The 26,790-nt window shown below is 32.7% G+C and overlaps 1 protein-coding gene across 1 annotated transcript; it reads right to left on the minus strand.

Moving 5' to 3' along the window:
* Positions 1–210: 210 nt before the first annotated feature.
* On the minus strand, positions 211–21,963 carry LOC115889506 (lipase 3-like). The gene is made up of 7 exons (XM_030909524.1): positions 21,806–21,963; positions 17,157–17,339; positions 14,868–15,019; positions 12,972–13,218; positions 7,849–7,933; positions 4,115–4,257; positions 211–411 (listed from the first exon to the last, which is right to left on the minus strand). The coding sequence occupies exons 1-7, from the start codon at positions 21,890–21,892 to the stop codon at positions 211–213; spliced, it is 1,098 nt and encodes a 365-aa protein (XP_030765384.1). The 5' UTR covers positions 21,893–21,963.
* Positions 21,964–26,790: the final 4,827 nt, after the last annotated feature.

A 26,790-nucleotide genomic window follows, 5' to 3' on the forward strand; every position in this document is an offset into this window, starting at 1 on the left:
CCAAAGTTAGGATGGGATTTTACAATACGTAAGCAAGGAATTCTTAACTTCTTCCTTAACATTCTTAATTTTTAGGTCATTATGAATTTGAATATTACATTATCATATATGCGAAAAGTTAAAAAAATGGAAAACAGAAACTAAAAAAAGGGAAAAAATGTAAACAGAAATTTTTTTTTTTATTTATTTATTAATTTATTTAATACAGGATTAATTACTAAATATATACTTTTTCCCTCTCTTAGAAGGTACTTTTCCTTCGTCAAAATCTTTGAACAGCCTGTAAGTTGGTTCGTAAACTAAATATGTGGAATTCCTGCCGAAGACAAAGTCAATATGAGTGAACCTCTTGAAGGGAATTTGGTAATGTAAAATAACGTTTGGAATTTCGTTCATAGATTCGTAGAGATCCTAAAAATTTAATTAAATGTTACTATTAACTCTTATTGAGAAATTGTTACAATTATCTATTAAAAAATAACAGAAAAGTTATTACTCTTCAAACCAGTTTAAAAACATGCAGATGACGCCCTCTACAAGTAGGAGTCATATTGACATCAAAATCAAATTTATCATGTCAAAAAACTCCCAGACACTAATTTTCATCCAAATATTGACGTTACTTCATAAATTATTTGAAAAAAATCGAAATAAAAATGAAATTTCTACACCCTGTATCTCCAAAACTAAGCATTTTAGGACATACGAACTTTTTTACTCATTTTTATCTGCAAAATATGCTGCCGAAGTTTCCGGAATACAGTTCGGACCTCCCTGTATAATATTTATAAGAGGGGCGTAAAGAAATTCTCTATTTATTATTTATATTATTCTCTATTCTCTAATATCTCTATTTCATACAGTACAAATTGTACCCAAATAATAATTAATCAGTCAGTGAGTCCCTTTCCCTACAAGGTAGATAAACACTGTCGTGGGCTCCACTTTCAGAAGCTCTCATTAATATACTGGTATAACATTGCACTACCCGGTAAGTCATATACAGGGTGGCGCCTCTCATACGCCGCGGAGACTCCAAGGAGAACGACAGTTTGTATTGAAATGAAATTTTGTTAGCATATGTAGGTTAATTCAGAGCACTTTTTAAAAATATAGAGAGTTCTACAGGGTGTCCCCAAAAAAGTTATGTCAAAGTTAATTTAAGTAATGTCAAAGTTGTGTTTTTGGTAATGGAACACCCTATATATTAATTAATTTTTGGATTCTGGGAGAAAAATAAAGATGTGTTTTATACGAGAAGCATATGACTAAAATGTAAGGTTTTTGACATGTTTAACATTTTATAGTAATAAAGAACAATTTTTAAATTACAATAAAAACTACCTAAATTGGAATTCACCTGGTATTGTCTAATATCTAGTTAAATTAACTATTGTACTTTACAAATTAAAACTTGATCCAAAAAGTTATACAGGGTGAGACAAAATTAATGATGAACATTGGTCACCTTTAAAAGCATGTTACTCTTTTATTTTAAATGGAACACCTAGTATATTATTCCGATATTCCATGGAAAATTCATGTCTCTTCAAAATACTATTAAGGTTGTCTACCCCTCAAACAAAGATTTTCGTAGATATTTTCATTTACATGATTTGATCTCATTAGATCTTTAATATTTGATAAAATCTAGGGGGCTGTTATATTGAATATTGTCTGACGTTACTTCGACATAGCTGTCTAATTAGTCCAACTTTAACAGCTAGTTATCATTTTGTGTCAGTTAAAACAAAAAAAATTCCCAGAAATTTGCCGAAAATTCAAACTTATCGTACATCAGAGAGAACTGATATGATTTTATTAGATAGGTGAATGCAGTGTGCATTCACCAATTAATAGAATACTTAAATGCTCCTAATTTTATCTAGTCTAGGTTCCTTTACGGGGATATGTTAAAGACAGTTTACAAAACTTGACCACTATGGTCGACAACATGAGAGAAATTATTGTAGCTGCTTTTCGAGGTAGAACTTCACATATGCCTTTTAAAACGAAAGGATCCTTTTGAAAAGACAATCATTTTATGCAGTTAACAGGAAAGGAAGCATTTTGAGCATTTGAATTCATCTAGCTAATTTTTGTCACACAATTATAGGTTTATATCTAGTTTTGATTCTGTAATAATTAAAATAATATGTTTTATACGTGTGTATCTCTTTATTACCGTTGAGTATTTTACTCTACAATCTTTATTTTTATTAAATTAACAAAAGGTATATCACACTATACTTACACAATAATAAAGATCTACTGACGCAAAATCATAAAAATTAAAATATCTAGGAAAATCTTTGTCTGAGGGGTAGGCAACCTTAATAATATTTTGAAAATATATAAATTCCCCATTGAACACCGGAAAAATATACTGGGTGTTCCATTTAAAATAAAGGAGTAACTTGCTTTTAAAAGTGACTAATGTTCTATATTAATTATGTCTCACCCTGTTTTTTAATACCACCATTTTAATACAATTGTTACTGTAATTGTAATTAAATATCAGGCTTATATAAGGTCAACTAAAATTTAAGTAGCTGTTATCGAAATTTAAAATTTATTCTTCATTTTCACAAAATCTGAAATATGTCAAAATCCTTAGATTTTAGGCTATATGCTTCTTTAATAAAACTCACCTTTTTTTTAGAATCCGAAAATCTTTGAAGTGTAAGTTTTTTGAGGACACCCTGTATAATTCTATATCTATACTAATATATAAAATCCTTAAGTGACTGACATACTGATTAATCACAACCACTCAACGTAAGAAGCTCAATTTTGACATACAGGTTGATTCTAGAGTGTAGAGGTTCGATAAAATGGAATTTTTCGAAATTCCAGTTCAAAGAGGGTGAAACCACCCCTCAAATATTACAATATTTTTTATTTAAAAAACGGTAAAGTTACCGAAAAAACGCTTAAACGCGTATATTTTATTTTGTTTTTTTACATATTTTAAGATTTTTTAAAAATGTATACAGGGTGTTTCGAAAAAGCTGGTCATTAATTAATCACGATCCTGCTTAAAGCGCTTGGCGTAATAAGCTGATTTTTGGAAAACAGTTTGACTTTAGGGTGTAGAGTTTCGATAAGAAGGAATTTTTCGAAACTCGAATTCTAAGGGGGTGAAACTATCCCTCAAATATTAAAATATTTTTTATTTAAGAAAAACTCTTAAACACGTATATTTTATTTTGTTGTTTTACATATTTTAAATTTTTTTATTAATTTATACAGGGTGTTTCATAAAATATGACCATTGAGTAATCACGATTCTGCTTAAACTGCTTGACGTTTAAAGCTGATTTTTGGCAAACGGATTGACTGTGGGGTGGAGAGGTTCGATAAGGAGGGGTTTCTCAAATATCAAATTCCAAGAGGGTGAAAGCGCCCCTCAAATATTACAATATTATTTGTTATTTAAAAAACGGTTAGTCTTTCGGGAAAACGCTTGGACAAGCATAATTTATTTGTTTTTTTTACATATTTTAAAATTTTTTAAAAAATCATACAGGGTGTTCCAAAAGTTGGGTAATTTCTTAACCACGATTCTGCTTAAACTGTTTGACGTAAAAAGCTTATTTTTGGCAAACGAATTTTTCGAAAGTCAAATTCCAAAGAGATGAATCTACCCCTCAAATACTACCATGTTATATAATAATATTGCCATATTGTTTTTTCTCATGCTGACATAAATGTGAGAACATTTTATCCAGTTTGTATGTTAATGGAAATTCTTGCTTTGCTTTAATCATCACTATTACAAATGATTAATTCGACGCGAACGAAGTCGCTGGAATACGCTAGTATATTTGTAAAATGCTTTCAGTTAATCTACGTATGCTGCCAAAATTCCATTTCGATATAAACTACCGTTCTTCTTGGAGCTTTTGCGGCGTATTAGAGGCGCCATCGCCACCCTGTACTAATCATATAACATAATATTAAATTGATAACATTATTGTAATTATAAATTAGATGTTATCTTTACTCTACTCACTTTAGTAAATAAACACTTTAACAGAAAATATAAAAGAAAACATATAATTAATAATAAAGGTACTGTTATTTAGTAGAAGACTGTTGCTATATATCTCACCTCTAAAATACAAAAACTGTCGCTTGTGCTTGAGAAAAAAGCTACTGCAGTTTCACATCTGGTTAAATTATACTTTGGTGGTACTTTAGTTCCATATAATTTCTTATTTATTTTTGAACCATAATTATACTGCCTAAACTCCCCTAGAAGTTATTATATTCTAAATGAGGGACAAAAAAAATATCTAACAGGGTCACTGATATGTATGGAGAGGGTCGATTATTGGGCAAAGTAACAAAGTATACGAGGTCCCGCAAAAAGTTAAATACAAAAGTTATAGGGTTTTTAAATCCCTAATATATTGTAAGAAATTTAAGTATACAGGTTTAAGTATATAGGTTTAAGTATGTAGAATGTAGAATGAGTAAGAGGGGGGGGGGTTAATCACTGCGACTTTAAAGATCTATTGTGTGTGTCCCCCTTCCTTGAGTCATCACACAATCTATAACCCATCATACCCCTGTTGTAGAGGGGACAGGGTATTTCCCATCATCCTCTGACAACAGTTCTTCCTCCGAGGGTACACACCCTGCCACGGTTGGAGTTTGGCCCTCCGTGCCGCTCTTCACAGTTGAGGAGCTTGCCTCCGGCTGAGGAACCCGTGAGGTGGAGGCTGGAAGATCTGTCTCCATTTTCTTCACCTCTTAAACTTGGTTTCTCCTTAGACCTGATACCGGTGTTGTCCCGAATCTATAATGGAGGATATATCCCTCTTTCTCTATTGCCTCCTTGTATTTGAGGTCAATTCCTATTGTCCTATTCCTGACCATGACCCTCCTCCCTCGAATTGATGAATCGTCACCTCGATGTCTTTGCACTGGAGTTGGATAAGGCTCAGCAAGTAGGCGGTGTCTTTCCCCTTGCTTCTCGGCAGAAAGACCGTGATTCGCCCCTTTTGGGATGTTTTCTCCCTTCACTGTAACCAGTCCAGGCCCTGCCAGTTCTTAAGCTTAGGTGCTAATAAATAGGTGCTAATAAATTGAGGATATTTCCCTCTTTCTCTATTGTCTCCTTGGATTTATACAGTACGTAAACGATCATAAAGTCCTGGTACCTCAAAGATTCATTTTTTTTTAAATGGAACTTCCTGTATATTATTGGGTGTTTCAATTCTTTCTTCAATTTTAAGCAAACATTGTAGTAACATAATGTACTAAAATCCAACCGTTTCCGAGATATCGAGTTTTAGTTTTGAAATGTTAAACGAAATTTTTGTAATTTTCAGACTTCATAAAATCACATTTTATACATCTATAAATGCTAACTTTAAAACTAATGTCAAATATTATTAAGTATCACAGTTTCGGCAGAATGACATCGTTAAATGAAACCGAACACATCGTAATTAATTAAATCGAATTGTTTAAGTGATATTTTCAAAAGTCAATAACTCGGAAACGGATGGTTTAAGGTACATTGTGTGTATCTTTCTTTTTGCTTAGAATTGAAGGAAGAATTGAAATATTCAATAATATATAGGGGGTTCCATTTAAAAAAAATGAAACTTTGATGTGCTACGACTTTATGACCGACCCTGTATAATTTATTTAACCTAACCTAACCAACTTTCATATTTAACTTTTTGCGGTACCTCGTATATTTTATTCGATAATCGATCGTTTCCATACGTATTAGCGACCCTGTAGATATATGTTCATAAGATTTTTGGTGTAGGTTAATGGCGGTGCTGAATCATTAATACTAATGAAATAATATTAATGTTATGTTAGTGCAGCATGTAGTCTGATATTGTCTTGCTGGAAGATGGGGTTTTGAAAGGTGTAAAGGTATGGAATTGCATGTGGATGCACCACTTTATGGATGTAGTGCTGGGTTGTTATGTTGCCTCTAATGAAAACTAGAGATGGGCAGGTCCGGATGGATATCCATCCACGGACCTTTCTCCGGTGCCGGTACTGATGGATGCAGATCCTCCTTAATATGGACCGCTATCGCCTATCCGCGAAACTGCATTGCTGACAGCCAACCGGTCATGTCGTCGGCAGATAACGCAAACATAACGATGCAGCGAAATAAATCAGTATTGGAGAGTATTGGAATAAAGAAGGAATCGTAACTGCTGCTGAGCTGTATTTATTTACTGTTTTTTACGTTTACGTCCATAGAAATATGTATGTATTCAAAATTATTTAGTATTATTTCAAATTTGTGTTGTGGTGTTGCTTTATTGGCAATTTCAAGAAATTATAGAATATATTATGATCGTACAGGGTTCGTCAAATCAATCAGCAGACGAGGACTACGTTCAACTTTATTTTTTGTATGAAATGCCATTTTATTTCTTAAAAATATTATCTGCTAAATGCAGATCATTCCAAAAAATCAATCTCTCCAAAAAATCCTATATGGGTATTTCGCCACTGCAAGAAAATCTACAAAATAAAATAGTTATTTTTTGTAAACACTTCTGGCGTTAATCCAAACGGAAGCTACTTGTCGGAAGTTAGATTTATAAATAAATAAATAAATGCCTTTATTGTCAAAAAAATTTTCAATTTGTAGACAAAGGTAAACTAAACAAACAAAGTTAACAAACAAGGTACACAAACAAACAAACAAAAGATAATACAAAACATTATACAAATAAAATTGTCAGTCTTATTGTTTAAAATAATCATTTATAAATGTTTACAATGTCAAAGAACAAAAAAATAAAAATAATATTCAAAAATATTTAGTTAGTTGTTAGTTTATAGTAAATATCAATAACCTCTAAATAAATTTATTTCGATGTCATTAGTAAATATAGCAATAGCAAAAGTAGATAGATAGATATACAAATTTGCCTAACGAACAATAAAATGCTTAACGTTTCGGAAAGTTTATTTCTTTCCGTCGTCGGAAGCAAAAAAATACAAAGAATAAAGAAAAAGACTATTTAAAATATTTAAATTTAACTATTCGAGAACACTTTAGTTTTTTAAAACAGATACGTCTACAAAAACCGTTGACGTTCTGTTAAAATCATATTATATCAAGTTAAACTTCAAAATTAACAATTATAACAAGTACTGTATAAGGTAAAACCAAAAAGCCCCAAACTCTCTGTATGATTATTTTTAATTTTTACGGATGTTATGTTCATTTATGTTATGTTCTTTAAAATCAAAAAAGAAGCAATCCCTATGCGACAGTCTCGACTATCTTTTATTAGTATGTAAAGTTCGTAATGCTTCGCTTCATAATAATAAATTTGAACCTTAGGGTACCTCTACTAAATAAAGAGAACAGCTAAATAGGTGATAAGGATTTGGCAAAACGCAAACATAAAAAAACAAAAATTTTGAACGCGGATTGCTTCAAGCAAAACAAAATTTAGATAAATTAAAATTATTGGTTAGAATGATATAGATCCGGCGGAACTGGAACCTGGACGCAGGTCCACGAAGCTTGATGTAACTCCGGATCCGACTCTTTAAAATACCGGATCTACCCATCTCTAATCAAAACCAGTGGTAATCTGCTACCATAGCAATGGCAAAGTTTGCAATGGTATCCCAAACCATAACGCCGACGCGACGCGACGCGACGGTGTGATATGTTTTTGATACTGAAAAAGTGAAAATCTAATCTATTTGTTACAGACAGTTATAAAAATAAATTAATTTTATCTGTCTACTTTAATTTTTTTATACTGGGTGACCCATTCAAAATAGGAAACCTGATACGAGGCGTGAATTTCGGCTCCTTGGGTTATCCTGTATATACGTTACCTGTTTTCAAATTATCTAGATACTGAAGGATTTGTCTACTTGAGAGTCTACTAAATGATGCACTAGTCAGTAAACTATACATCTCCTGCAAAAAATAAGTACCTTAAATATCCGATGTAGATTAAAGATTACTCAAAGAATTTGTATCGAGAATTATGAAAAATTATATTAAATTCTATCGATTTAGAGAATGTTAACATAATTTAAAATTATTTTTGAGTATACAGGAAGATGCTCAGATGCTGAACCCTAAACTACCATGGATCGGAATTGTTAGAAACGTCAGTACCATGACAGGATCATATTTCACACCTGGTATTTTTTTACCTTAAATATTGATTTTCAATTATCAAACTTACACACAACCAAGCTTATATGGAATCACTCTTTATTTTTGACTAAATTTCTTGCAAGGATAAACATTGGTATACAACTTCAAGATAACGTTTTTTGTTGTAAATAAACATGATAATAAAGAATAAACGACTGCTGCGATTTATTTTCTTATGAATTTTGTGTTCAGTAGTAAAATCAGGATTGTCCGGTAATTTTCATTCAATCCAAAAAAATTAAAAAATGCCTTATGTTGGATTAGGTACAGAGAATGTATAGAGGGAACTGGATTAATATTTTCAGTTAAAATAATATTGGGCAACGGCCCAGCTACGTCGAAACACCGGTTCCCATTAGAACACTGAAGTTAAGCGACGTAAGGCGATGCTAGTGGATGGACGGGTGACCGGTTCGAAATTCTGTATCGTGCTGTTGACCAAGGCAAAAGTGTAAAATTTATTGACACACACTGCTCATTCACGCCGGTTCGAGGCCGGATAAGATCGGATATCTCGTGAGTAAGAGTCGATTTAGACACTTGCCAAGTCGGTAGGCCATTGACCATGATATGGCCGAAGACTGCGGTTCGGATTCCGCGTAAACAAAGTAGGCCCCGTCCAGATTAGCCCTGGCAGCAAAAAGGAGACGTTAACTGAAATCTTTTTCTTTAAAATAATATTTACTGTATCTGGAACGGTGGGATATCCGTGGGGGCAGGAGGATAAATAACCTGAGATACGCGGATGATGCGAGGCTGAAATCAGCCACAGAGTGGCAATGGCGATGAATGCAACAACAAAGCTGACTAAGATATGGAGTACTTTAGGAATCACACGGAAAACTAAACTGCGCATTGCGAACTCCCTCATTTTCACCATAGCTATGTATGGCTCTGAAACATGGACACTAAAAGAAAGCGATAAGAGAAGAATAAACGCCTTGGAGATGTGGGTATATCGACAGCTGCTGCGAATACACATTTACATATTTTCGAACAACCATTTCTGTTATTGAAGAACTAAAAATTGAGACACGGCTGGTTACCAAATTGAATCAGTCAATCCTCCGATATTTTGGCCATATTGCCAGGAGTGGCACCTCAATTGAGAGACTGATGGTGGAGGGGAAGGTAGAGGGAAGACGATCACGTGGAAGGTCACCTAAGAGGTAAGTCAAAACCCCTAGTAGGTAGTCCAAGTCAATAGTAGTCCAAGTCCTAGGTAGTCCAAGTCAAAACTTCTAGTGGGCCACAACCTCCCCGAAGCCTCACATATGGCGCAGTGTCGGACAACTTGGTCCGAGGAAGTGAGGGGAATCAATACATAATGTCACCATACTCTCACTGAGGGTAAAGGACTGGAGAGAGAGTATCTGTTACTGTAGCAAAAGCCAGAAGGCAGTGAATGTTTACAATTAGTAAAATTTACACAAAACAATCTAGTAATGTCACATTCACAAATTTGCTAACAATACGCCAGTTCATGAACTAATTTTCAAAATATTACTAGTGAATGCAGGACTACATTTTTACAGTAGCTTACTAGTAAATTCTAGCAGCTTTCCGTAGAATGTATGTAAGGGGGTTACTTACAGGGACCTCACAGATTTATTGTGGCAGTAAAGTCTCAGGGATTTGACAAAAGCGAGTATCTGAGACGGTTTTATAGAGGTTAGTTCTCCATATCTGTCTCGACGCACTCAGTGATGAGGTGTTCTAGTGTTTTTTTCATTTTCCCCATTAGAAAAGTCGATAAATTTCTTTAAATTACGGCATTCGCTGGTCCAATGTGAAAAAAAGTAATAATTGTTAGTATTTCCTAGTGATTGATAAAATTTACTAGATTTCCTACTTTTACTGTAACATATAAGGTCAGTGACCTAATGAACGCCATATTAAAGTTTGACCCACCGTAGTCTCTTAAGTATTTTTCAAAATAGTTTCAATTTTGGCTTTTATTTTTTCTAGGTATATTAGAAAACAAGGTTAGTTAATTGTAGTTTGTTTTCTCTAAGAATTTAAATTGGTGAAAAATATATCTTATGGTGCAATAGACATGTTCACTCATTTCTAATTTCAATGAATTTCGATAGCTACATATGAGTAAAAAAACATGGCACTCAAAATTTTTTTTAAAAACTCAAATTTTCTCACATAATCGCAAAACAAAATTGAGAAATGTAGCAAGGCTAGAAAACGTACCCGGCTCAAGGCTACCTGTTTTTGACGTCACTGCTTTGATTGATCAATGGCGTCCGTACGATCGTGTACTTGCCGCATTGTTTTTACAGACGTTCGCGAAGGTGTATTGTTTATTTTCATTGTTTTGGTGTTTTGAAGAAGTAAAATGAGTTCAAATAAGTGGTGTTTTGTCCCTGGGTGTATTAATACTTAAATTGTTACTTTGCGCCCCTTGCTTTTAATTCTTATTTTCTACTTTTAAGTGCATTTAATTTTAAGCTTGTTTTTAAAAAGTTTTTTTATCAATTTTTTTACTTGTAAATTTTTCGCTTAATATGGGTCCTATAGGGTGTCCAATTTAAAATGAGATACATGGGGATCACTTGTAAACCGTTGAAGATACAAAGTCGGTTAAATGGAAGCAAAGTTGCGTATTTGTGTGCCCAAAAATAATCTATGTCTATTTTATTTTAAATCCATACCGTTACGTAGATACAGGGTGAAAAAGGAAAAATGAACATTTCTGAAAAACCACCCTATTTTCTTTATTATTGGAGCTAAGATAATCATAATTTCAATGTATGGGCAAGGCAACATGGCAATTTTAAAAATTATATCAAGAAAAACCTAGGCCTTCTATGTTGCGCACGGCCGAGGTCAGCTTTTATTTTTCTTATATTATTTATATCTTATGCCATATTTAAATTTGGCATTTTAAAAATCCTTATTAAAAATGTTTTCAACCATGTATTTCAATATGGCGCCCATAGGAAAAGCAAAAGTGCACTTTGGCCATGCGCAACGTAGTAAGCGTAGACTTTTTTGAACATGATTTTTAAAATTTCCATATTGCCTTATCCCTATGTTAAAATTTTGATGACCTTAGCTGCAATAATAAAGAAAATATGGTGGTGTTTAGAAAATGCACATTTTTCTTTTTCTTCCTGTATTTACGTAACGGTATATGAATATTAAATAAAATAGACCTAGATTATTTTTGGACACACAAAAACGCAACTTTTCTTCTATTTAACCGATCTTGTAACTTTAACGGTCTTCAAGATCCTCATTATTCCCCATGTAGGTACCTCATTTTAAACTGGACATCCTGTATACGTGTGCGAATTTTCAGGTCAATACAATTAAAATTTAAGATTTGGCTCTTTCTCCTTAATTACAATAAACCAAATTTAATATACAAACTACATCCGAGCACAACGCTATATCTCGTATTCTAGCTTGTTCTGTTAGAAATTCCACAGCGTGCAGACAGCACCGTTTACTCGCGCGGAAATACAGATCGAAGCAGTGACGTCAGGTCGCGTTTAGCGGATTCAAACGATTACGCTAATTTCGCACGGATTTTTGAGGCACAAGCCTTTTACGGAATGTTATGAAACTTTGCATACTGAGTTTTAATGTTATAATGAATGATTTTATGAGAAGTAGGCACGTTTTAATTTTTTTGTGAACATTTCTATTGGCGCTATTAAGAACACCTTGTCCCAAATAACGCCAGTTGTAATTTTGATGAAGAAAAACACACCAGAAGGCTATAAAAGTTTTGTTTTTCTTAAATTTCAGAAGAAAAATAGAAGAGACTAAAAAGAGAAGAATAGAATAAAAAAGGGTAAGAATCTCAAAAATTTAATATTACACGAGTGAGTAAACCAACAAAGACGCTTGTCAAGGGCATGATCTTCAATCATCTCGATCTGATCAAATCAACTTCCTTGGATATATTTTTTTATTTAATTCCGTATACGTCGTAATAACACCAGTGAAAGATTTTTTTCATTGTCCTTATAAAAATACAGCTGGTGAATATTTTAAGTAAACCTTCAAAAATTCAAGATAATGGTATATGGAAATGGACGCTAGTTCTATAATTCCACTTTTGTAGGATACTATCGTCCTTTTCCCTAGTTTCTTATCAGATATGCAGTTATTTTCAATCTTATTGGTTCTACCATCAACAGCACGTTAGGCGTTTATGGAGAACCCGTGATTGATTTTTTTGGAAAATTTGGTTTTTCACATAAAGGCACCTGCTCCATCTTTCTAAAATATTTTCAGCATTACACTACTGTTGTCGCATTATTGAAAAAGTGGTAGCATCTTACTTATTTTAAATGGAACGCCCAGTATAGATTTTAAGATAATATCAAATCAGTTGATTCGAATATGTCGACTTTTCCTAACCTATAAACCAAATTTTAGCTTCAATATGCCAAATTTATGATTTAACCCTATGATTTAACCAATGCTTATTCAAGATCATGTTTTTGTCAATTTTACACGTTTTATTTTTTATCTCAAAAACTATCAGAGATTTGTATAGGTTAGTATAATAAAAAAAAATTAGATATGGAATATAGTTTCGAAAAACATAATAATATACCGGGTGTTTCATTTAAAATAACAAAGATACTACCACTTTTATTATGAAGTGGCAACACTGTAATGCTGAAAATAATTTAGACAGATAGAGCAGGTGCTTTTATGCAAAATCAAAATTTTCAAAAAAAATCCTCTCACCGGTCCTCCATAAACGTCTAATGTGCCATGGCCGTGAATCACCCTGTAGTTATAGAAAATAGAGCTTTCTTACCCTAACAACATCTACTAATTGGCTACCAAGTATCACCATTGGATAATCAAGTTTCTTCAGGATCGGACTTGCTCCGTAGATCGTTCCAATTTTTATTTTATTATTGTATTCCGGCTTCTCTGACATCATAATGAAAAATTCTGGACATGCCGCCGAATGTCCAACAAAAAATATTCTCTCCTGTTTTGTATATTTTCTTATGTAGTCGATATTGGCTGGTAAATCATATACCCCAATATCATGTAAACTGAAAAAGAAGATATATTATTATTCTAAGAAGTAAAAAGAAGATATGTAACTATTATTTTAAGTTTTTTTTATTAAAAGTAATTGCAACACAAAAAAATGTATGTTCAGTTTCAAAATATAATGCTGTTTTTTACTGATTTTGTATTACTCAGAACATAAAGAAAATTACTTTAAAGAAGGAAAGGATTTGAAAAATTGTTTAGTATACTCTGTTTTATTACTCTGGTAAGATTTCAACAGATGACAGAAAAAAAGGTAGATGGCGTCCATACGAATCCTTTTATTTCACTAAAAAGTTTCTAATATTTTTTAAGTTAACAATGGATGGCTTTATATATAAATCCATCATGACGTCGCCTCTTGTTTTTTTTTATTGGTTTGTTTCAAACAGGACATCATATTTCAATATTTGGAGTGACAAAACGATGAACAATGCACTGACGCAGATGAGTTCATACTTGACCTAAGATTTTTGAAGCTTGTCAAACTCTTGCCAAATTATAGGTTATAATTTGTGTCAAATTATGTCAAATATTTGCAAATTACTTTTGCATTTTGGTTGTGTTTTGACGTGTGTTTTGTGTTTTTTGAAGTTAAGTGGAGGAAAAATCGAGGGAAAATTAACTGTAGACCCAGAGCACAATTTATAGTTAATATTCAGTGCCCAGAGAGCCACCAATACTCAACATTATAGTTTATATACCATCTCGTATATGTTTCTAAAAACTGGAGTAATTGTAAAATAACGACATCGCACGATAGTTAAATAATAATAATTTTAGTACTGCAGAGAGATAATGTCAAAAGGTACTGGTTTAAAAAAATTAAGATTAAAGTTAATTAATAAACTTTTAAGGTATAAAATTCAGTAAGTTTTGTTATTAATAAAATATTTTGTTTTATCTATGTTGTGTTTTATTTATTTGTTATATATATTTTTTATTGAGATAAAATATATATATATATATATATATATATATATATATATATATATATATATATATATATATATATATATATATATATATATATATATATATATATATATAATAATATACGATTTGGGCATCTTTTAACTGGCCAGGTGCAAAAAACAATAGACGATGAAATCTATTTTTCCAAGGCTCCTTGATTAAAAATTAGTGTTTTTAACACAGCCAGTCTAGAATCAAATTTAAAATACAACTTTTTTTAAGCGAGCATGTCAAAAGTTGTCATATGACATATGTCATTCTATTCAGAGTGTCCTTTTCAATAAAGTAAAAAAATACCGAGGGTGTCATTTAAAAATCAAAAGTTGTAGTAATTTCCGGTGAAACAGGAAGTGACCAAAAACAATTGAATACGTCAATCAATCCTAATTTATGTCATATAATAACCTACCAAATCTCGTTTTTTATCTGAAAAATTAAAAAAAGTTATAGGGGTGATGAGCCACTTTTGAGACGCACCCAGTATAGTCACTTACTAGCGAAAAGTTATTCCATTATTTCCCTCTATTTTTAACCTAGACCTACCGCTAACTATTTTACAGTCTTTTTAAAAGTTAAGTTGTTTACCGATTTTTTTTGAAATTCGTGCCTGACCATGCCGAACACTTTAAAACCCGTACATATCCGGTTAAATCCGGACGTATAGAAACCCTACCTGAAATCCCAATATTCCATATCGTCATTCCAGTCATATAATAAATGTTTTCGTTGAAGAGGTGAGTCGACACCGCGTGTTGACATAATCCAAGCGTCGTAACCTCTATCTGCTAAATAATAAGTCAGTGAATCTTTAGGACCCAAACTAATCTAGAAAATAAATCAATCATTACATTTAAAAAACAACCGAACAAGGATTGCAATATTTCGTTTTTGCATACATACCGGGTGCCTCTCAAATTGACTCACCCCCAGACCTTTTTTATTTCTTGAAATAAAAAAAACGATATTTGGTATGTTAGTATATTTATGACATAAATTAATTAGGATTGATTGACCGATCTTTTAACCGATCTGGACAAGACACTAAAAACATTAGATGATCAAATCTATTATTCCAAGGCTCCTTGATGAAAAATTAGTGTTTTTAGTAGAGATTGAAATTATTTATTTATTATTAAATTTTTAATCTAGATTGAAATTTAAAATACAATTTTTTTTCTAAGCGAAGACGTCAAAAGTTGACAAATTGTGTCATTTTCTATTGAATACAGTAAAAAAATACCGAGGGTGCAATTTAAAAATCAAAAGTTGTAGTCGTTTCCGGTGAAACAGGAAGTCACTAAAAACAATTGAATACCTCAATCAATTCTAATTTATGTCATATACAGTAACAGATTTGGTACATACAAAAACAGATTTGGTATGTTAGACCAAATCTGTTTTTTTTATCTGAAAAAATTAAAAAATTGTGTGGGGAGCCATTTTTGAGACTCACCCGGTATAAGAGTAGGCTACATTGGCATAAAGCATTGTAATTTTGATGTCGATATTTTGACGATAGTTTAATAATCGGGAGTGGGACAGATAGACAGATGGATTTATTTCTTAATAATCTCAATTCACAAATCTATCAAAGTTACGATTAAGAAAGAGAAAAACGAGAAAAACCTTTGTCTGTCAGAAAGAAACAGTTAAAACTTTATGTCATTGAGAAAACATCATCTTGCAGTCACCAAGCATCATTTAATGCCGAATTAAAGTATTTTAAGTTTCCTTTTTGCTTGCTAAGAAATTGTCCGATTTAATGGGTCTTTGAAGCGTCGTAACTCGGGCCCTATGTGAGCTAGGGGACCGAAACTCGGAATGTAGATGGGTCTCGAAGAGCCCATCTTATCATGATATTTTGACGACGTTTCGTGTACTACAAAACCTCTTCATCAATGAATCAAATCTGGACGGCGCCGGCTATATTTACGCGAAATCCTAGCTGCGCCCCTCAGTTATATCATTATCAATGGCCTACCGATTTGTTGAGTATCTAAATCGTCTGTTACTCACGAGATACCCGACCTTATCCAGCCTTGAACCGATCTGAATGAGCAGTGTGTATCAACAGATTTTACACTCTTGCCATGAAATAAAATAACGACAGAGTTTCCAGACGGTCATCCGTCCATCCATTCGCATCGTTTAACGTCGCTTAACGTCGATGATCTATCGGCAACCGGTGTTTCGACGTAGCTAGACCATTGTCTAACGCTGAATTAAATAATTGCACTAAATCCAAGTATGGAAATCTCGACAAATTTGGACGAATGTTTCGTGCACTATAAAACTCCATCATCAATGGCGAAAAAATTGTCCGATTTAATGGGTCTTTGGAGCGTCGTAACTCTGGCCCTATGTGAGCTGGGGACTGAAACTCGGAATGTAGATGGGTCTCGAAGAGCCCATCTTATCATGATATTTTGACGACGTTTCGTGCACTACAAAACCTCTTCATCAATGAATCAAATCAAAAAATCGTCCGATTTAAATGAAATTTTGTATGTCGATCAAGTGGACCAAGGCCAACTTTACTGTGTACGAGACATGTCACTGTGACAGTTAGTTTTGAAGTAAGAAACGTCAAAAGTTGATGTCGTCCGATTGTGACCAAATTTGGTGGGTAGGCTATGAGAGCGACGGTGCACAGGGTCCCACCCTGCAAAGTTGTATACGACGTTTCGTTTACATCTTAATCAAAGTGGGACTAAAGATTTGATATTGAAGAAAAATGTGGGTCGATTTCGGCATAATTGGGGACGGGCTGGGGTGAGGCCCTCAACGTTTCGAACCGATGCCACTAATTGAACGAAATCATCAGGATTTTTCTCTTAATTATGGGTCAATTGGAACCAAAGACGGACAGGCAGACAGACGGTAGTAAGAAAAATTTCACTTCAAATATGCGCACATGGTGAACACACACAATTTTTTTTTATTTTGTATTTCTAGCATTTACCCAGTTTGCTGGAAATCCACCCATACCGTGCAAAAACAAAACGGCACTTCTATTTTCTGTGCGGTTTTGGTAATTGTTTCCTCGAATTCCATATGGTATCCTGAATAAGGATAGAATGTATCCATCTTCAGTTATTACTTCGTGTATATCTATTGGGTACCCATGTCGTTTTACTTGTTCCGCCTGTAAATAATGTGTATGTAAAACTTGGAAAGTAAGTTCGTTATAGTTATACATTTATTGTCTATTATTATGGCCTTATTATTATCAGTATTATCCTTGACTTATACAGGGTGGGCCAATGGAAACTTTCCACCCCAATTTTTCTCATTTAAAATTAAAATTTAGAAAAATGCTCGGACACTTCGATTTAATTTTCGAGGGGGAAAAGAAAATATTATAAAATCACTTTCACACCTATAACCCCCAAGACGGGGGCGGCTCCACCCCTAAATTCTTAAATGGAAAGGGGGGCCAACTGATATCTTATGTGAAAGGTCTTTCAATTCCCTTTCTAATGATATAATATCATGTAGTATAATTCAGTAGTTTTAGAGATTTATTGATTCAAAGTAGATTTTAATTTATCAGCTAAGTGGTGAAAAAATCGGTTTTTATTTTTTTTTCTCTCTGTATGTATTTTTTTGACAAACTATGTATACCAAAAATTTTACCTAATCAATCTGCATCGATCCACGCCCAAAAATCTTTCAATTCGGAATAAGTGAAAAATGCTCAATTTTGGACGGGAAAATTTTTAGAAATTTTAAAAAATAAAAAAAAATTAAGCTTTTTTTTTTAAAAGCTTAATTTTTAGTATACATAATTTGACAAAAAAATACATACAGAGAGAAAAAAAAATAAAAACCGATTTTTTCACCACTAAGCTGATAAATTAAAATGTACTTTAAATCAATAAATCTCTAAAACTGGAACGAAAGTACATAATATCTATATCATTAGAAAGGGAATGAAAGACCTTTCACATAAGGTATCACTCGGCCCCCCTTTCCATTTAAGAATTTAGGGTGGTACCACCACGCCTGAGGTTATAAACGTTTTTCAAATTTTAAACGAGAAAAATTGGAGTGGAAAGTTTCAATTGGCCCACCCTGTATATCTAGAAATGCTAAAACATCGTATTTCAAAAACGGTTAGACACAATATAGTAACGCACTATAATTCACACTATAATTCATTGAAATATAATAATTTATTGCAAGTCTAGCGATGACGCGGGAAAAACCAAGTTTGTAGTTCTACAAAATTACTACTAAGACTGAGTGTCTAGTAGAGGTGGGCAAAGATTGAACGAGCCGTTTATTTCAATGAGTACTAAAAATGAATCGAGAGATTCGATTCACTGCTTAGAGTAGAATATGGTTAGTTCAATTAAATCGTGGCCAGCACGGTGTTGTATTATTGTTCAGAGACTCGGCTTGAGAATAAACCAGGAGTGAACGCAAAAGTTAGTAAATTTCACGACATATACGACTTGTCTGGTTATCTACCCAGGGATCCTTAAAATTTAAACGAACTATTTGCAAAAAGAGCCGTGAGAATTGAATCGGATCACAATGCGATCGTTCGTTTCTACGGCTCGTTCGTTCAAAGAGTCGTGAGAATTGATTTATTGCTTTTAATACGGTTAGTTCAATTGAATCGTGGGCAGCACGGATCCATAAGATATGAACGATGAGCCGTAAAAAAGAGTCGCAATAAGAATTGAATCGGATCACAATGCGATCGTTCGTTTCTACGGCTCGTTCGTTCAAAGAGTCGTGAGAATTGATTTATTGCTTTCAATACGGTTAGTTCAATTGAATCGTGGGCAGCACGGATCCATAAAATATGAACGATGAGCCGTAAAAAAGAGTCGCAATAAGAATTGAATCGGATCACAATGCGATCGTTCGTTTCTACGGCTCGTTCGTTCAAAGACTCATGAGAATTGATTTATTGCTTTCAATACGGTTAGTTCAATTGAATCGTGGGCAGCACGGATCCATAAAATATGAACGACGGGCCGTAAAAAAGAGTCGCAATAAGAATTGAATCGGATCACAATGCGATCGTTCGTTTCTACGGCTCGTTCGTTCAAAGAGTCGTGAGAATTGATTTATTGCTTTCAATACGGTTAGTTCAATTGAATCGTGGGCAGCACGGATCCATAAAATATGAACGATGAGCCGTAAAAAAGAGTCGCAATAAGAATTGTATTGGATCACAATGCGACCAGTTTGTTTCTACGCGGCGATGATATAGGCATAGAGTCGGGTACCAATATTTAAACTTTAACAAAAGCCCTAACATAGTGTTACGTCTTTTTTGTCGGTTCCGTGTGGATAGAAAGTCACAATTTATTTAAACACTATTTATTTAACACTAATTAACAAAAACAATAACGATAAAAGACTTATAGAACTATTTACAAACGATTTATAACTAAGAATTTATTTTGAATTTTAGCGCGTCAACTGTATATTTATAACTGCCCTCTCTAGGCCACTGCCGCCGGCTTTTATATCTACAGCAAAAGAAATCTAGAATAGTCCATAGATCGTTAGGTGCGCAGAGAAGGTTTTCGAATGTTCTCGTATGTACTAGTCCATTCTAGTGGGTCTCGATTCTTCTCGAACGAATGAATCATTGCGGTGTCTATGCGATGTTAAGGTCATCCGAGGGCGGGCCATATTGTGAGGTTAGGTCGAGTCCACACCGGCTCGCAACAATAGCATAAAATGCAAACAATAAGAAAGTTATTTACAAGAAAAAAAACTTATTTATACTGTGCTTAGTACTGTAAGGCATTTAATTTTCACGTTAATATTTTCGTTAAAATAATATTTACCGACTATAATAAAGCATTAAATGTCGGACTAAAAAACGAAATCGCGTTTTTATGCAACTCCAAATAAATATTGCTGGCCTCTCAATATGATAAAAAAACAGCGTCGGCAATGGTTATGAAATGAAGGTCGCTGTCATTTTTTATGTAAAATTATTTGGGGAATATCATCAATGTTCATTTCCAAGCCAACTGGATGCCATTTTTTCTTTCGATCGTCCGATATTATATACTATTTATTATATGATTATTAAATCGGAATTAAAATATGCTCTAAAAATATTAAATTGGTATTAAGAAGTCTTTAATAAACAGTAATAAACAGGTATATGAATTGGATTGATAATTTAATATTATTGGTAAAATAATCAATCCACTTATGCCAGTGCCATAAAGTGTTGAAAGAACTGTATATTTCTTTTTCTGGTCCCTTAAGTAATTGTCCGACCAAATTATCACCGGTAGTGCCAGTTACGATTGTTGTTTTTATGAAATGTAAATTGTGCATGTGGTTCGTTCAAATGACCGACTCGTAGGAGTTGATTCAATATAAGAAATTGAATCGTGTAATTCGATTCACTAAAAAGAATAGTAATGCCCATTACTAGTGTCTAGGGCATGATTATTATTGATGTTGAAGGAGCACCAAATTTATTTAGTTCAATACTAGGGAAAGGGTGATGATATTGTTATTGAAAAATGTGATACTTTAAAAATATTGCAAAATATATGAGGTAATTAAAAATGAATAATGAATCAAAATTATATTACCATAGAAACAACTTTTTACCTTTAGGACTTTTTTTAGGCCTCTTTTAGGAAGAAATTCAATCATATTTTTATGTTTTTTTTTTATTTTTTTCTAAAACAGTATGGAAATTTGGAAAAGTATAAATCGGATTTTTAAACAAGCAAATTTTTTATGAAGAATGCATCTTTGTACAATCTGGGGACATATTGTAGGTTTGTGTAATCGGGCCTAAATGTTCGAATTAAAGAACATAAAAATTATATTCGGGGGATGGAACCTTTGGTGTTACACAGCAAAATAAAACACTAAATCACCACAATACACCAAAAATACTTTTACTGTTACACTGGACGCGCGTTTCGCTAACCATGTTAGCATCATCAGCAGATGATTAAACTCAAACTGAAAAAAAAATTATTGCTTCTTAGATTCAAAAGCATTAGTACAGAATAGATTTTAACAATGCAGAAGTTATAATGAAAGAACCGATAATCTCTCAACGAAAAATGAAATTATTGCTTAAGCATCTGTAGATAGTGATAGTAACTTGTAGCTATCGCTTATTTGACCTTTTCTCCACCAACACTACGTAACATAAATCTTAGCAGAACTAAATGCAAAAATATTTTATGTACAGAAATTTAATGCTTTTTGATTTTATCTGATTAGGAATTGTGATCAGGTAGTGATTGATTATTTGAAGTTTGATTTTATGTAATGTAATGTTATCAAAACGTCAATGGTTTTAATAGACGCACCTGCTAAAAAACTAAAGCGTCCTCCATACGGTACTTCTTCTGTGGTAGTTATATTTAGATATTTAAATAGTTTTTTCTTTATTATTTTTGATTTCGTCTTCTGACGACGGACAGGATGAGATATATAAACCTCCAAAAACGATAAGCATTTTTGTTGTTGTTTAGGCATTTGATTTACGAGTAAAAACCCGCTAGTTTCCGTGTGGATTCCACATTGTATTTTTTTTCAAAAAATAACTTATAAAAATAACAAATTATAACCACAAATAATAAATTTTATAAACATACTTACAAAAGATAATCCAACGTCAGGATGAATTTTTAGTAGCAAAACTTTTTTAACAAACAAAAAAACTAACACAAGCGATAATAGCTGCATTTTAACTTTTTTAGTTATTTCGAGAACTAATTTTAAGCATGGCGCCAAATCTACACTTTTTTGGTCAGTAGTTTTATTTCATACCTAATTTGTCCTTGATAATTACATGAAAAAGAATGATTACCCTGTACAATTTATTGTTAATTGCACATTTTACTGAACGAATAATTATTCGTACGTACATTAACCATGTAAATACACTACTATCTGAAAAATAATGTATACTATAGATATAATTATAGATATGTTCCTTGACAGAAGTAAAGAACTGTATAAATTATTGCATACATTTTACATTTTTTTGTTTATTTACATGCTACTTACCTAAATGCACTCGTATCAAGGTTGCATTTATTTTTTTATATTTCAGAAATTAACTGCCAATATTTTTTTAAAGTATAGTTTGTTCAATATAATATACGACAATGACAGTTATCTGTCTGTGAAATTATCTCTTCTTCCGCTCTATTCTCAGGACGAAGTTGATTTCTTAAGTAAATCCAAATTTAGCCATCAACATTCAGTAAAAAACTATAGCTACTGTAATTAGTGAATATAGGTCAATAGTCTGTTGCATCGCTGACCTGGACGTAGGAAATCCCATGTAAATTTTAAACATGATGAATAAGTTTTCCCCATTTTATTGTACAAAAAAAATTATTTGAAACATTTTAAAGAACTCCTTATAATGAAGCAAATAAACTCGTTTTTGAGTTATGAGGGATATAAAAATACTAATTTAATTAAAAAAATCATACGGTCCTGATTAGAATAAAAAACATGCCTCCCTCAAATCATCATCAAATTAATCAATGTCAAGTTGACTTTATTGTTACCATAAATAATTTTAAAAGAAATATTTTTTTTACATGTCATATCCATTGACTTAATAACACTACTAAAGAGAAAAAATAATTTAGTGGTATTATGAAGAAAATAGTCGGGATTATCTTTTTAAGGATTTATTTTCTGTATATTTTCCAAATATGCCAGACCAGTTATTAAAGACTATATATGTAAGAGAAGAAATATATATTTATTAAAAAATATATATACATATATACAGAGTGGCCCATCGAAAATGTTCCGCAAAGCATAACGGCTAGGGTATTCTTTTTATCAAAAAATTCAAAAACACGTCAATTTTGTTTGTGAGGGGGACAACTTTTGCCCCAAAAATGATTGAGAAATCTTCAACCCTCTGAGCGGGGGTATTATCCCCCAACTTTTTTCAAATGGGAAGGGGGGTCAAGTGGTGCCGCAATGAAAAGCGCTTTCTATTCTCTATATTTTCCCGCCTCGTTTTTGAAAATCGGTCGAGTCATTGAGGAAATATGAAAGATTGAAATTTGAAAAGTTTATTTAAACATTTATCAGAGTAAATGATAAGGATAAATTCCTTCTACCAATTTGAGGTTATTTCTTATTATTTCTAGATATTTACGCATTTTTTCACTTGCCACAAGGTTGAAAGATCAGGTGCGGTAGTTGTTAGATAGCTGTTCTGTGACTTGTGCGTTGAAGTTCTTCTCAATATCGTTAAACTGGCCCACAATAGAATTTCCAAAAATACCAGCCCACACGTTCAATTTCTGAGGGTTTTATGTGTACACCTCGTGAAAAACCCTGGGGTTGTCTTCAGCCCAGTACAGTACACTCATCCAAAAAACACACATTAAATAGGAAATTATTATCATTCGCCACTCGTTCACTCATAGTTTCACAAAATTGCAAGCGACGATCAAAATCGTCTTCGTTGAGTTCTTGTACCACCTGAATTTTGTACAGGTGGAACTTGCGTTTTTTTAATATCCTTTGGACACTTGTACGATTCACGCCGGTTTCATTGACTAATTTTCTTCGATCTAATTTTCTTGTACTCAGCGTACTATCTATGACAACTTGGTCCAATACGAATACCTCCAGAGTTTCATTTACTACAGGATTTTCCCTCTGCCTCTTTTTGTTCATAACGGAACCAGTTTCGCGAAATTTTGCTACTAACTCGCGAACAATTTTGCCATAAAGGTGGTTGTCAGGATGACGTTCATTGAATATCTGCGCAACGCGATTGCCACATTCATTATTTTTAAAATAAAGTTCGATTATTTCCACTTTTTCTGCAAGTGAGTATACCATAATAATTGTTAAATTTAACGATATTGAGAAGAACTTCAACGCATAAGTCACAGAACAGATATCTAGCAATTACCGCACCTGATCGTTCAACCTTGTGGCAAGTGAAAAAATGCGTAAACATCTAGAAATAATAAGAAAAAACTGCAAATTGGTCGAAGGAATTTCTCGAATTTCGAATTTATTCTTATCATTTATTCTGATAAACGTTTAAATAAACTTTTCAAATTTCAATCCTTCATATTTTCTCAATCACTCGACCGATTTTCAAAAACGAAGCCGGAAAGTATAGAGAACAGAAAGCCCTTTTCATTGTTGTACCACTTGACCCCCCTTCTCATTTGAAAAAAAAATGGAGGATGACACCCCCGCTTAGAGGGTTGAAGATTTTGCAATCATTTTTAGGGCAAAAGTTGTCCCCCTCACAAACAAAATTGATATGTTTTTAAATTTTCTGAAAAAAAAATTACCCTGGCCGTTATGCCTTGCGGAACGTTTTCAATGGGCCACCCTGTATGTGAATTGTTTAGTGATTATATAATAAATACATTTTCTTTTGGAGCAGTGTGTTTACTTATTTACGATATATATTTCATTTTTAAAAGATTCTCGTATGTTTACAGTGCACTTTTTGTAACTTTTCATTTTTGACAGATCTCTGTAGAAGAAAATCATGATACAAAGAAAAGAAGGTATGATGTGACGCAGGTCACATCACAGACACACATCACATGATGTGACGCAGGTCACGTCACAGGTGATAACGGCACCATTGGTCGGTAAGCTCCGTGTGCCAATTTCAAATCGTCAAACTGATGACACATAATAAATGTGAAAATGACTTTTCAAATGTCAAGCTCAATGATTTGACATAACTTTTGAGGTTACGATCTAATTCTTCCCTATTTTGGATCTTTTTATTAGTGGCAATTGGTGGCAATTAAACAATATAGATTTTGTATAGCGTGTGATATGTGCAAACTGAACGAAATTGGATCCGCTATCGATCATACCTTGTTTTTTGTATCATGGAAGAAAATCATAATGAATTTGACATATTGTGACATAACTTGTGATTGTTATGTTTGTTTGATTAGGGCCGCATTATTTTAAATTTTCGCCTAATTTAGTATTTTTGTATCTCGCATAACTCAAGAGCGAATTCGTATAAACCATTCAAAACGAACAATTTGCTTCATTTTAATTAGTTCTTTAAAAAGTAATCAAATACATTTTTTTGTAAAATAAAATGGGGAAATTTCAATATTCACATTCCAATAAAATGGGGAATCATTTTTAAAATTTACATGGGATTTCCTATGTCCAGGTCAACGATGCAACGGTATGTATTTCAAGTGCTGTAGAAAAAATCGTAATATACGGGATATTGTTTTTATAGTATATTTTTTAATGAACAATTATATATTACTTATTACCGGTTTAAGCAGAAAAAGTGTGAATTTTTTGGTGATGGCCCCCTATTGGGATGAACATTTTATATGGCAATACGTACGTATACTGGATCTATGTCTTTGAAAGAAATTTCAAGAATGCAAACATAATATTGGAGTATAATCAATTTACTACAAAACACATTTAAATAAACAGCAATCTATTTTATAGATCGCTCCCTATACACACCGCGAAACACATTTTTTATTGACGGGACGTATTCTTTTACGACAAAAATATGATTAAAACCACAGAGTTAAAAATTAAAACCATAATAGATAAAAATAAAATAATTGCGTGATTTTATTGATTTTCTTCTTAACTTTTTAATTTTTATGAAGATTATATGTCCATTTATATTGTCCAACCATTTAAGGTTGATTCTCACTATACCTTCTATATCAGCTCCCTTCCGTTTCCTCTTCCGTTTACATAAAATATTATATCATGTAAATGAACAGGACAATGCACACTATCCATTCCGTTTCCCTTCCGTTCCATATCCTTTCCTTCCATACATTTTTTTGGCGGACGGACTGAAGCGTATCGGAAAGAGTGTGTCAAGTTCTTACATTTGTACCAGCTCTGTTAAAATTTTGCTGATATTTATTTATTCTTTCTCCTCTTAATTAAATCTATTAACTTTTTCAAAAGATACAAATGATATAATTTGTACAATAAAAAGTATGGAACTGATACGGAACGGAAGCTTACGTATAGCGTCAATACAATAAAAATTCGGAACGAATATGGAATGGATATGGAATGGAAACGGAAGGTATAATGAGAATCAACCTTAACGTGGAAAAACGTTGTAAAAAATAAAACTGATTTGGTATTTTTGAAATTTTTGTACACCGGGTGCGTCTCGAAAGTGGTTCATTGCTATAACTTTTTTATTTTTTCAGATAAAATACCAGATTTGGTATGATAGTATATAACATAAATTAGGATTGATTGGCGTATACAGTTGGTTTCTGTTACTTCCTGTTTCACTGGAAATAACTACAACCTTTAGATTTTTAAATGCACCCTCGGTATTTTTTTACTTTATTTGATAGAAAATGGCATTCTGAATAGAATGACATATCATATGTCAACTTTTGACATTTTCTCATATCTATGGTTTATTTGAAATTGTAACATATGCCGTTTATAACGACAATTTAACTCGAAATACCAAGAGTATGGTACTAAATTATTTGTAAAAAAAAATGATTTTTCCAAATATGCTAATGAGCCACCCTCGTTCCATTTGAAGAAATTTAGATATATGTAATTAAAAATGCGATTTGGGCAACTTTTAACCG

The sequence above is a fragment of the Sitophilus oryzae genome, unplaced genomic scaffold (genome assembly GCF_002938485.1).
Source record: "Sitophilus oryzae breed Bouriz unplaced genomic scaffold, Soryzae_2.0 scaffold_815_pilon_pilon, whole genome shotgun sequence".
Classification (NCBI taxonomy): domain Eukaryota; kingdom Metazoa; phylum Arthropoda; class Insecta; order Coleoptera; family Curculionidae; genus Sitophilus; species Sitophilus oryzae.

Bases quoted from the DNA above. Each gene is read 5' to 3' on its own strand.
- LOC115889506 (XM_030909524.1), bottom strand. From the start codon at position 21,892: ATGCAGCTATTATCGCTTGTGTTAGTTTTTTTGTTTGTTAAAAAAGTT. The intron at 13,219-14,867 runs GTAGGGTTTCTA...CTTCTTTTTCAG, and splicing joins ATGGAATATTGGGATTTCAG to TTTACATGATATTGGGGTAT. The intron at 412-4,114 runs GTGAGATATATA...TTAAATTTTTAG, and splicing joins ACAGTTTTTGTATTTTAGAG to GATCTCTACGAATCTATGAA.